The following is a 12,910-nucleotide window of genomic DNA, read 5'->3' as shown; positions in this document are numbered from 1 at the left end:
ACTGACCTGGTTCGCATATAACAATAATTCCTGGGTTGTTTAACCCAGGAGTTGCTGATATCTAGCAGGAGAGTGAGCACGTTGCCTCCCACACATTTGGTGTTTCCACCTGTTCCAGGATTGATATTGTGACACTTGAACCTGGAAACACTGGTTTTTTAGGAGTTAACCCAGAGTTGACTCTACAACAAATGTTGAGCTAATGCTGGTTTGTTAGCCCCTAAACAACCAAGAGTTTCAAGATTTGGATGCCACAATAACATGCCAGGAACAAGTTAACAGAGAATGGAAGTGACGAGCAGATGGGCGGTAGTGGGCTCACTCATTTCTGCTCAGCCCCAACAAGCCATGGGTGGTCCTTAAATGTGAACTGGGCCAATGGATACAAGATAAGAACAGTGATCCTTTTACAACAGCAGTCATAGGTGATAATACTATCTTTCTAGCTCCAAGTGGGAGAAGAAATTCATGGTCCCAATTAAGTCCAAACTGAATACTAGTTCATGCATGAGCTCCCTTTAAAGTGGTTTTGTTGAAATGTGTTGACTTTCAGGTCAGCATCAGGGTGTCTTGAGAGAGTGGCCTTCTCCCACTAGTTTCTGAATGTTATCATTCTGTGTCAGATTTGTGTTTTTCCCGTGTGTGGAGTCAGATCTATTTGTCCTGCATAGACAGCAGAAGGGCAATGTTGACAGGGGATGGCAGATGTTGCCCTGGAAGATAAGCAACTGAATAAGCAGCTGACCACATGGTTGATATGATTAGGTTTTGTAATAATGTTACCTGAGCAGAGATGGCCTCTGGGTTTGTTGCATGGTCTCATATTGGGGTTTGTGTTAGGTGATCCATTGTTGCTGGTGAGAAGTAGATTAGGGATGTAGTACAGGGTCCCTAGTTATTTGTGTGACATCACCGACTTACTGAGGAAATTGCAGTCCATTGGCAACCCCCCCAGTGAATTCCATCCTGGCTGTCATGGACGTATAGAGACTCTGTGCACCCGAGATGTATGGAGATAAGAGTACAAGCCATCAGGAATGCTACCCTTGATGACAATACACTATAGAATATCTGTTCACCAGTTTTGCCAGTTTGTACATTTTGCATAGAAATGTCACAGATGTACTGTACCTGTTACATTTTCATGGTCTTCTGGGCCTACTGTTGACAATGTTTTTTCTCTGTGTGAGTGTAAATAATAGCTGAGGACAAGGCCTTATGCATCTGGTGAGGTAGCCATTTGTCCACAAAAGCTGTGTCTTCAAAGTGCCACAGAGCTCTTTATTGAATATGTTGTGTTGATGATTGAACCTGAGTGAGGGCTCATAGTTTGCCTATCAAATTTTGCTGTTGCAGAAATGCAAAGAGCTGAGGAAAATCTGGGCTTGGCAGGAGAGGTGTGTTTTCTTTCAGTGCCTTGAGCCTTACGTTGCCTGGACCACACGGTGGCGCCAGAGGCAGGCCTGTATTTTTCATCTCTCCTTTTTCTGGTGCTGTCTGGATGATGTGGTGGAACAGAGGTCAAGCAGGTTTATCCCAATCACCTGCTAAAATGGGGATGACAGCAGCTCAAGAAAGCAGTGCTTGGTTCAGAGCAGGCAGCTTAAGAAATTGGAAGAGGCAGGGAGAGAGGACAGAGTAGATTCTCGCCTGAGTTCTGTCTGTGAGGCCTTGACAGGGATCGTACTGCCTTTCACTTGTTCCATTTGTCCTGTAGAATTAAATGTAGTGAACTTGCCTCTTGGTGTTTATTTATTTATTATAACATTTATATCCTGCTTCTCCCCCCGCCCCCTTGAAAGGGATCCAGGACGGCTTATATAGCGAGAAAAAGCAGGAGGGGGGTGAGCATCCAAAATAGGTCACAAAGGAGAGAAACAGGTTCTCAGGGTGCTAAAATAGGTTCATTAGTTATTATCATCTTGTTAATAAACCTATTTTATGGGTTTATTGCTAATAAACACATATTCACATCCTGAAAACCTATTTCTTTCTTTGTGATCAGCTTATGTAGTCCTCCTTTCCATTTTATTCTCACAACAACCCTGTGAGGTAGATTGGGCTGAGAGTCACCCGAAGACACACAGTGAGCTTTATGGCCAAGTGGGGACTAGAACCCGAATCTCCTAAGTCCCGGTCCAACACTGTAACCAGTATAGCACACTTTTTCAGCATCTTGCACTAATAAGCTCCATTCACCATTGAGGAGATTCATCAATAGACACTTGCCACCCGCCACCCCCCGGCCTTCCTTTCCCGATAGAAAAGCTAGGCAGAAAGTGTGCACTATAGGGCACCCCCATCTGAAGTGCTCTGCAAGCACTTTCAGGCAGAAAGGGCCAACACTACCCAGCCTGGATGTTAATATTTTGGGGCTGGATATTTGTTTTATTATCTCTGGTATATTAATATTATTAACATTGATATTGGGGTTTGGGGATTTTATTCTGGAAGCCATGCTGAGAAGCTTTTTACCCTTAAAAGTGGCATAAATATCTTTTAAATAAATGTGCACATGGGGCCTATATACATAAAATCCAAAGTGCTTAGGCCCAAATCAGATTGAATGTGGGCAACTAACTGTTCATGCGGTTCCAGTGGGCCCAGAGGTGAACAGAGGTGGGAGGCATGATCCCCACCCCAAGCCATTCATAGGGAGAAGATCTGAACACACCATTTTAGTACATGTTTTTTAGGACACTTTTTTTCCGTTTCCTTGGTCCACTAATTAAATGGGCATTAGAATGCCCCTTTAGTTCAAGTGAGTGCCAAAAAGAAAGGTTCCACCATTCTAAGTCTCAGAATTCTACAGTTTATAAAAATAAGATGTGTTGAGATAATAGTGTGAAGCATGGACTCCATAATCCACTTTATAAACTCTCTACAATTGTACCTAATCTCAAGATAATCTGATATGAATTGCCATGGATACAGCAAGTTTTAGTGTTGAAAATTGACACATTTGTACTTTTTACTCCAAGCTTCAGCTCTATATATTTCTTTCAAATTCTGGGGAGAAGTACAGAAGTACTTTATTCAGGCTCGTTGGGTTTTGGACTCAATGGCCTTATAGGCCCCTAGAAAACCAAAGAGGTTAAGGGGATGGATTTCAACAAAATTTTATAGTAAAATAAGATGAAATAAACTATCAAGACCCCTTCCAACTCTACTATTCTATGATTCTATGAGGAGGTGGTCCTTTCATTGGTATGGTGATATTCTGAGCAGCAGTTTAAAAGTTATCAAGATTTTTCTGCCCTCTGAAAGCCCATGGCAGCAAAAGTCAGCAAAGTTATGTCGGGCATGCTTAGTTTCACTCTGAAGCTAGAATGCTGCCAGTAGACCAGCGTTTTGAATTCCACTGCTCCTGTCAGCATTTTGACAGCGGGGGGGGGGGGGGGGGAGCAGGAAACTGTTGACTGAGATCAGAGTGAGGTAATTTCGAAGTCTAAGAGAATCACTCTCACCGATTGACAGATCACTGATGTAGAGAGGGAGAAAAATGGAAAAGCTATGTTGGAATCCTGTTCAGGCTTACTCAGAAGCAAGCTATTCTGAACCTATAGGGATATATCTATTCATGTGTACATATCAACTCAGTTAATGACTTGTTAGTGTTTTGTTTTTTAGTATAATAATACATTTCCTTTTTAAAACCAGGGAAATTCAATGATCAAAAATCCTGTCTGTTTAAGACCAGAGTTAAAGCTATCTCATTTTGGCTCAAGCTCCACAAAGCTTGGAAAATGGAAGCTCAGGCCTTCATGAACATGCCCCATGATCAGTAATGGTGTTGTGCAATGTCACAAATTCTGCTTGCTTACAAGCAACAAACAGGGATAGGTCAACTCACAGGAGGATTCCTCTACCAATGCAGTAAGGTTTAGAGGCTTCATAAAGGAATACAGGACTAGGATAATGAGGGACTTCTTTGCTGGTCCCCGGCACTACATCTTCCCCATCAGGACTTGTGCTTGAAAGACCAAAGAAAAGTATAGGTGCATTGGGGGTAAGTTGTAAGCAAGCACAGTTTGTGATCATTACTGATCATGGGGCACATCTGTTAAGGCATTAGCCTTAACTTTCAATTTCCTGGATTTGTAGATCAGCCAACATGAGATAGCCTTAACTCTGGTCTTAAACTGTCAGGGTTTTTAATTTTAAATCATTGTATATGTCCTTTCCCTAAGGAAGTCTGATCCCTCTTGCGTCTATTTCTCCTGCAGGAACTTGTCTGCCATCCAGGACCGCGAGATCTGTTGCTATTCAATCTCTTGCAAAGAAAAGGACAACATTGGTAAGTGTGGAAAGGAACGGGGAGGTTACATGCCTGAGAATGCCTGAGAACTTGGAAGCTGATGGTGAGACCGGGAGTTAAATGCACAAGTAATATGTAGAATTCTCCTGAGGACATCCTGCCTTATACCTAGGGCCAGTTCAAGGGATGGGGGCAAAGTGGGCACCAAATGACACCCAGGCAGGCAGCAGCAATAGCTGCCAGGCAAGGCTTGACACACAGTAAGGGCCTGTCCAGGCTGCAGCTGGATGCTACTTTGAATCACAATACTTTCCCTAGTGTGTGAGGCAGTAAACAGAACCAGTCAGCTCGCAGTTAGAGGCCTGTCCCCTTGCTGCTCCAGGGCCCTTCTTGGCTCCTCCCCCCCAAGCAGTGTCTGATTGGTTCCTCTCACCTGGGGCACCAAAATACTTTGAGATGGCCCTGTTTATGCCCCACTGGAGCCTTTCCATGATGGGAGCACAATGGGCCAAGCTATTTGAGTCATGGGGCTAGTTTTATAAGAGTGCTGAATGTCCCCGGGGCCCTGCCTGCTCCAAACAGCATTGAACGAGGCAAAAAAAGGGGTTCCTGTAGGCTGAGGGATGGAGGAATAGTTCCCTCGCATGCAAGGGTCATTCTGTTGGAGTCTGGGCGGCAGCGTCGCAGGATTGGATCATGAACTCAGCCCAGTCACGTGCAGCAGACAGTTTGGTGCATCTTACTTTCTCTTGATGGTCATTGATTGTATCTTGCATTTGACAGACATCACCCTACAGTGGCTTATCCAGCACTCAAAGTCCCGGCGAAGCTGAGAGCCCTTCGGCCACCTCTTGGATCGGGAAGATGCCATTGTAAAAGCCCAAACGCACCTCCTCCTCCTCCTCCTCCTCCTCCTCCTCCTCCTCCCCCCCCCCTCTTCCCCCATCTCCTGCTCTTTCCATCCCCCTTGCCCACCTCCCTTTCCCTAGATGGGTATTTTTAGGGGACCCCAGACTCTTCTTCTGCTGAGATTGAACTCCTGTTTTTATTGTAAAGAAACTGTCTGCCCCCCACCCCGTTCCCTCGCTCCTTACTCTGGTTTTGGCACTGTTCTGTTGTCGTCAGTGTGTGTACAGTATATATATATATATGTATATATATTTTAATTTTTTAATTTAAGCAATTACGCTGTTACTAAATGGGGCCTGTGAGCTGTCATGGGGGCAGCGGCGGACAGATGGGGAGGGGGTGAAGTACCACACGCAGTATTGGGCATCTCGCAAGCAGGGGGGACCTCACTGGGGGTGGGGAGGAGGAGCATGGCTTTGGGCAGAACCTTCCCTGCAAGCGACCTCTTCCCCCTTCCACCTCCGGCAGCTCACTTCTCCCTCAGTGACGGAATCTGATGCTTTCCGCTGTGTCTGCTTCTTTCTCTGCTGCCCAGGCTGCTCAGTGGTACGGGGGGGGGGGGGGTAAGCCCCTGAGGAAGGCCTCCTAGAACAGGATTGCTCACTTTTGAGTCAGTCCTCTGGTCTAAGGCATTGGGGGGAGTCGGTGACGTCCCTTCTCCCCCTGAATCCTGGGGAATCAAGTTCAGTTCTGTTGTTTCCCAACAAGGTGGGCTGTGAAGGTCTCCTTGCGTTGTGATTGAGCTTTGACTCCCGCTCAGCTTGCTCTTGGATCCCCTGAATTATCATCTCCTGCTGCTGCCCTGCACAAATCCATGTGTGGTGGATGCGGTGTGTGCTTGCCCTTTGCAAGCCTGTATGCTAGCCTTCTGCCTAAGGCTGCAGTCTTTCTGTAGGGAGGGGACCAGGGCCTGAGCAGACATAGATGGGCCGGGATGCATGTGCTCCTGGGCCGCATAAAGGCAGACTCTGAGCCTAGGATTCTACTGTGCCACAGACTCTTCAGCTTGGAGCGATTTATGCCCAGGTTTCCTTCCAAGCCCCTTCGGGAAGACATAGATCTTGGGATGGTTGTCTCGAATCCTAGATGTGGATTTCAGCGCAGAGGAGATGAGAAGTGTGCCCTCGTCCAGTTTGCAGGTGTTTCTGCTGGCCAGAGCCTAGTCACTAGGAGCAGGGGCTATTCCTCAGTCTTCTAGGCTAGAGAGAGAGAGACACACACACCATCCTCCATGAGCCCAGAACTAAGTGTACAAGACCTGCTGCCTCTGGCCAAGTTTAGGGTGTGAGGCTTTGGCCTTGGGATTAGGCAGTTGTGTAGGAGAGGGGGGTTCTTGATCTCCCATGCCTGCATGCATGATGGTCTGCGAGAGAACTGTGCTTCACAACCATACGGTGCTTGAGCTTTCGAGCTAAAAGCTGCAATGGGGCGAGGATGGCAATTCCTGACCAGGGGGGTTAATCCAGGCTAGCAGGGGTGGTGACTGTTCTGTGCTGATATCTGCTCACCTTGGGATTCACGATAGGGTCCAACAGGGTCCAGGAAGGGGGTTCTGGGAAGGATTGTACGGCTCCATGTGCCAGCCCCCCTTGCCCCTCTGTTAAGAGCAGCCGGCTGCAGGCCACAAGCAACCAGGTCTTTCCCCGCCCCATTTAAGCTGCGGATAGGCCTGAGATTGCAGGGCCCTATCCTGCCCTTGCCTGGCCCTATCCTGCACGGAGCTGCTCCCCTCAAGGGGGTTGGGCTTTCTAACTGCATCTTTTTCCCCCCCTCCTCTGTTCTCATTTTCACAGAATTGCACAAGGAGATATTTTACTCGTTTTTATTATTATTTAATGAATTGTAAAGTGTCATTTTATTCCTTTTTTAAATATATTTTTGGCTCATTTTTTGACCCTCTCCGTTGGGAAATGAATCTTGTAACAGTACATTTTTTTTGCCTCCTAATAACAATAAATTAACAATTTTGTGTTGGTGGTGGTCGCACGGTGGTCTTCTTTCCTCTCCCCTTCATTTTCCCTCACTCAGTTTGAACCTGCTACCAGCTACAAACCAGCTTCGTCTGGGTTTGTTTTCTGGCTGGAAGAGCAAAACTTTCATGCCCTTGGGGACATAGCCTGTACAATAGTGGTGCCCAGCATTGTTGGTACTGGAGAGGGCCCTTTGTGGCCGTGTGTGTGTGTGTGTGCGTGCGTGCGTGCGTGCGTGCGTGCGTGTGTGTGCATGCGCACGTGTGTGCATACACATCTTCACTCTCTCTGATAAACACACACCATCCCCCATCCCAGCAATCCTGCAGCAAGATCATTGAAGTGGAGCCAGTGCTGGAGCTAAGGAGAGTGGGGGGAGGCGGAAGAGGTTGTAATTTCACCCCCATCCCAACAACACTGCAAGCGGCTGCAGGGTTTCCCCAGCTTGCACTCGCAAAGGAAATCCTGCCTTCATCTTCCAGTTCTTCCCTCGACACAATTTGCATGGCTCTTCCACCCGAGAGAAGAGGATTCTATCTCCCTGAAGGAAATATCGGCCAAGTTGAAGGGGACGTGTAGGAGGCTGGTTACATGTTGCTTCTCTTCTCTTTTGCCACCATCATGACGCAGGAAGGTGTCTTTTTCTAAGTCAGACCGTTGGTCCATATAGCCCAGTATTGTCAACACGGACTGGCAGTGGCCCCCCAGGTTTTCAGGCAGGATTCTTTCTTAGCCTTACCCAGAGATGGTGGGGATTGAACCCTGGCACCTTCTGCATGCAAAGCAGCTGCTCTAGTACCGAGATACGTCCCCTCCCACAGTGCTGGCTACATTTCCTTGCAGCACTGGAGAGAAGTCAAACCTATCCAACTACAGTACATCATATAAAAATGTGAAAGCCATGCTGGGTCAGGCCAAAGGCCTCTCTAGTCCCCCATTTTGTTCTCCTAGTGGCTATTTGGATGCCTCTGGGAAGCTCACAAGCAGGACATGAGCACAATTGCACCCTCCCGGTCGTGTTCCCAAGCAACTGGTGTTGAGAGTCATCTTGCCTCTGACACTGGAATTAGCACATGGCCAGCCCGGCTAGTAGCCATTGATAGCCTCCTCCAGGAATTTGTCTAAACCCTCCATGTATGTGGCAATTGCAACATCTTATGGTACCAAATTCCATAGTTTAATTATATGCTGTGTGAAGTAGGACTAACTTTTATCCTGAATCTCCTATTCAGCTTCATTGGATGTTGCTCAGTTCTAGAATTATGAGAGAGGGAGAAAAACTCCCCAAGAACTTCCTCCAAACCATGCATAATTGTATAAAACTATCCCATCCCCCCTTACCTTTTTTCTAAGCCAGAAAGCTTTCTTTTCCTCACGGGGGAGTTGCTCTGTTCTCTTGGTCATTTTAGTTCCTTTTCCTTCTCCTTTTCCAGGTCTACAATATCATTTTTGAAGTGTAGTACACAGGCCTATCTGCTGGTATAGCCTGAATGGGAGGAGAAGTATGTACCACCTACTCATCACACAACGATGGAATTCATCAGCAGTTTCTGTCCAGCTTTTGTTGCTTGCTTTTTCCCCAGCACAAGGATATCCTTTCAGCATGGGCCCTCTTGTCCTAGCAGTGAAGAAGCAGATGGCCCTGTTTGCTAGACTGAACCCGAGGAAACAGCCGCACAGCCACCCACCCACACCGTAACATTGTACATATATGTGCCTGGGTGCACACTGTCACCCCTGTGGACAAAGTCTTCCTCAGTCTGAAGTAGGCAAAGATTTGATTCCCGCCCTCTCTTCTACTGGGCAGCAAAGTGAGCAGCCACCATCATAAATAGTCGGAACGAACCGGAGGCTGATGAGGTAAAGAGTTATTTAGCAGTGACAATAGGAGTACTCTTGAGCAAATGAGGTGATGCCATATTTCCGGGCGTTAAAACATTGCAATTGTCTTCGTCTCTAAGGTGCATTGCACTTTACCGAAAATATGCTCATGTTGCTGCAGACTAGTACAGCTACCCTTCTGGAATCTGGTTTATCTCAGTAACCCTTTTCCCCTACCCCAAACAGGCTTGAGTGTTCTAGTGAGGCTCAAGACTTTGACCTTATTCTGAGCATACCCTTTACTTAGTCCAATTTCAGAACTGTGGTATCTTAAAAATTGAGAATAAGAATTGCTATTCTGGATCAGGCCAAAAGCCCATCTAACCAGCTGGATGTCTCTGGCAGAACTCACAAGTTGGGCCTGAGAGATGGAGAGAACAATCCTTTGCATGTTATCCTTCTCATCTGGCAATTGCAGGTATATGGCCTCTAACCACTAAACTACACTGGCTCTCTGGAGAGATCAGCACCCTGGTGTCCTCCAGATGTTTTGGACTACAGCTCCCATCAGCGCCAGATGGCATGGCCAATAGTGGATTATTGATGTACATTGATGGTGCTATATAAATAAATAATAATAATAATAATAATAATAATAATAATAATAATAATGGGAGCTGTAGTCCAACAAAACATCTGGAGGGTACCAGATTGCCTAACAATTGACAGATTAAATCCTTCATCTGCTTTTCTTATCCTGTGCTTTTAAGCTTTCAAACATTGAATTGTCTGCTGAGGACTGAAGACTGGGATACATCCTTGGCTATGCACTCAGTCCACATGAGGCACTAGTCAGGCTTTGCTGTCTCCACATGGCAAGCGTGCATGTGCACATGTGCCCTAGAATAACCTTCCCCAACCTGGCACTCTCCAGATGTTTTTGACTACAATTTTTTTATCATTGGCCAAGCTGGCTGGAGTTTGGGAGTTAACATCCAAAACACCTGGAGGGAGGCAACCCTAGAACATGACCAGCACTCCCCTGCAGCTGTGGATTGCAGATGAAGAATGGTGGTTCTCCAGGGGAGCCCACCAAATGGGGTGGGTACCAGGGGAAGGGCCTTTTTGCCCTGGTGTGGAATGCCACTGCCTGAGAGGCTCACCTGACTCCTACTTTGTGGTTGAATTCACTTTGTGGTTGAATTTTTGTTTTATTGTCCAAGGCATTTTAAGACCTTCGGTGTTTTTAGCTCTGCTGGATTCTTGCTGTTGCTGGTTTTGTTTTCTTTGTCTTTTAGTGTGGTTGGTTTTATTCTCTTTTGGGGGCGGGGTTAGGACTTTTGTTGATTATTTTTTGTTAACTCTTTATCCAGACGACATTACCCATATGGGCAGTATACAAATGGGATGTCAGTAAACAGGCAAATACAATAGTGATGGCACGGGAATCTTCGCTTCGGGAGACGTTATCTGCAGTTCGTGATCTTACCAAGAAACCTCCATGTAGCTTCTAAGAAAAATTGATATTCTCTGGAACACAGGTTGGAAATCTGCTTGAGCGTTACCTACTTGGTGTAATGTACAGAACTCCCAAGGCAATTCAGCTCTCTTTCTGCTCTCATGGTGAACCTGCACGATGAGGGAATCTCAAAGACGAGGGAATCTCAAAGATTCCCCGGATCTTGTGATCATTCAGAAGCGGAGTGCTTGCCCATTCTTTTGCTCCGCTGTCTCGGCTGCCAGAGGCTATGCAACATGAAGCTCTTTCTGTCATTGGCCCTCGGCTACTGTGGTCACTCCAGATCCTCTTTTCTGCAGTCACTGTCTGGGCCCCTGGTGGACGTAGCAGCACAGTATGCTGGGTGCTCTTGTCAGGCCTACCCTTGCTGGCCCCAATGTCTTTGAAATTTTAGACACGCTTCTCCCCCCCTCCCCCCAGCTCCATAGTATTCCAGCCAGGCTTGGTTGGTCTCTCTCTTCTCTTCCCCCCCCCCCCCACCACTCTGCTATCCATTCCCCACCCCCAGCTGCCTGACCAACCGGGAGCCATTGCAACAAACCCGGCATTGTTCTTGCTTGGCCCTTGCTCCGACTAAGCCAGCAGGGGAAAGCGCGGCATGAATAGCAGCTCCCATCCTTTCCCTCCTGTCCTGTTAGATATTCAGGTCACATCAGCACTCAGGCTTCGCACAAACCCCTCACCCATCCTGGCAGGGCCTGGAGCAAGAGCCTTGATTCGAGACAGTGGCCTCCTCTCACTCCTGCTTTGTTGTGTCGTCGTCCAGCCTTGCTCCGCTCACTCGCAATACTTCCAGGGTCCTTATTAGGGCAGGAACCCAGGATGGCCAAAGGTATACATTAGCTTAAGCATAGGCTGCCTCCTGCTTTCTGTATCAGGTGGGGCAACTGTGGCCCTCCAGGTATTGGAGTCCATATCCCATTGTCCCTGGCAATTGGCCATGCTGGCTGGGGATAATGGGAATTGTAGTCCCAACACATTTGGAGTCCTACATCAGAGAGCTTCATCTATTGGGCGGTATAGAAATGCAATAAATAAAATTTGTACAGCCACAGGTTCCCTGTCCCCTGTTCTGCATAAACTGCCCCAAGGGAACCTGTCTAGTCAATTTCACCCCCACCCCCACCCTGATGCAATCCTTTAGTCAGTGCCAATTGGGGGCAGGGGTGGATGAGGAAGGGTTACTCTGCAGCCTTCAAGATTGTAAGCAGATTTTGCTGCAGCCAGTGAAATCCTGGAGATGTGGATGTGCCTGCCAAGCCATCCTTGTTTCACCACCACCCTAGATTTGATTTGTGTGCTGCTGGTGTAACTGACACATCCAGCAGGAAATCGGGCTTTTCTCTTTCCACATGCACAACCCCCTTTCTTCCCACCCCATTCCCTTCCCCTCTGGGCATGAGCCAGGAGGAGACTGTGCAGTAAATGGGCAAGAAATGCAAGGAATTCTTGGGATAGAAGACAGAGACAGCCCACTGACAGTGCGGCAGATCCACAGTAGGGACAAGGGTATGGGGAAGAGTGGGCTGAAGTGAGGGAACTAGATGGGTGGAGTGTTGAGTTGAGAGGGGCAGAATGTTGAAAATTACTGGCATTTTGCATTCAGAGTTAAGTTTCTGTTCTCATCGTGTTTGTAGCTCCTGAGATTTCTTGTAATCCATGTTGTTTGGGATTTCCATACATATTCCCCAAAAAGTTTTGGCCTGCTGCCGGTGCCCCAGAGGGTTTGGCAATGGAAACTCCATTCATCGGCCTGGACTAGAATTCCCGCTAGTGCCATGATTTTCATACTGTGTTCTGAGGAGCTTCTCAACAAGAAGATCTGTAATGCCAGATAAGCTTCCCAGAAAGATTGTTTGTCTGCATAAATTGTCAATCATGCCCAACCCAGTGACGGGAGCCATAGAGGCACTGGGAAGACATAGGGGAAACCCTGAAAGTCAGAGGACACTCCCATTTACCCAGAACTTGCAGGCAGAAGGCAGCAGCCTGATCAAATATATGGTTGAGCAAAGACCGGTAGGGTAGAGTTCAAAGGAAGCTGGAAGAGGAAGGCAGAAGCTTTGACCCACCTGGGCATCAGTGAGGAAAGATGGCAGCCACAGGCATAGAGAGCAGAAGGCCTGGCAATCCAAGATGGCCACAACTGGGGGAAGGCAGTTTCCAAGAGGAGTTGCAGACTGGGCAGACCACAAGACCTGGACATATTTCCATCTGAGCTCCCTAGTACGGGGCTCCACTACCCAAAACAAGGCCAGGCAGCTGCCATTTGGAATTTGGAATTTTAAAGCACCAACTTCCAAAGCATCCGCTAACCCATAGAGGTGAAATTTCTGTTGGCTGTTTTACATTCTTTGTCCCTTTATTTGTGACTATCGCTAAACTTGAACATGAAGGTGCTGAAAGCCTACAGCAGTCTTGTTTTGTATGTTT

General features: G+C 47.3%; 1 protein-coding gene across 1 annotated transcript in view; it reads left to right on the top strand.

Annotated features, from left to right (window-relative positions):
• Positions 1-7,140, top strand: part of ARL8A (ADP ribosylation factor like GTPase 8A) — a 41,973-nt gene extending 34,833 nt beyond the window's left edge. The window contains exons 6-8 of the mRNA XM_063144174.1: positions 4,227-4,297; positions 5,042-5,158; positions 5,193-7,140. Of these exons, the coding sequence (XP_063000244.1) occupies positions 4,227-4,297; positions 5,042-5,091 (121 nt within the window). The 3' untranslated portion in view covers positions 5,092-5,158; positions 5,193-7,140. The remainder of the gene's footprint in view (positions 1-4,226; positions 4,298-5,041; positions 5,159-5,192) is intronic.
• The last annotated feature ends 5,770 nt before the right edge of the window (positions 7,141-12,910 follow it).

The sequence above is a fragment of the Elgaria multicarinata genome, chromosome 1 (assembly GCF_023053635.1).
Source record: "Elgaria multicarinata webbii isolate HBS135686 ecotype San Diego chromosome 1, rElgMul1.1.pri, whole genome shotgun sequence".
NCBI lineage: Eukaryota > Metazoa > Chordata > Lepidosauria > Squamata > Anguidae > Elgaria > Elgaria multicarinata.
Note: the sequence above shows the minus strand (reverse complement) of the source record. Positions and strands in the feature narration are given on the sequence as shown.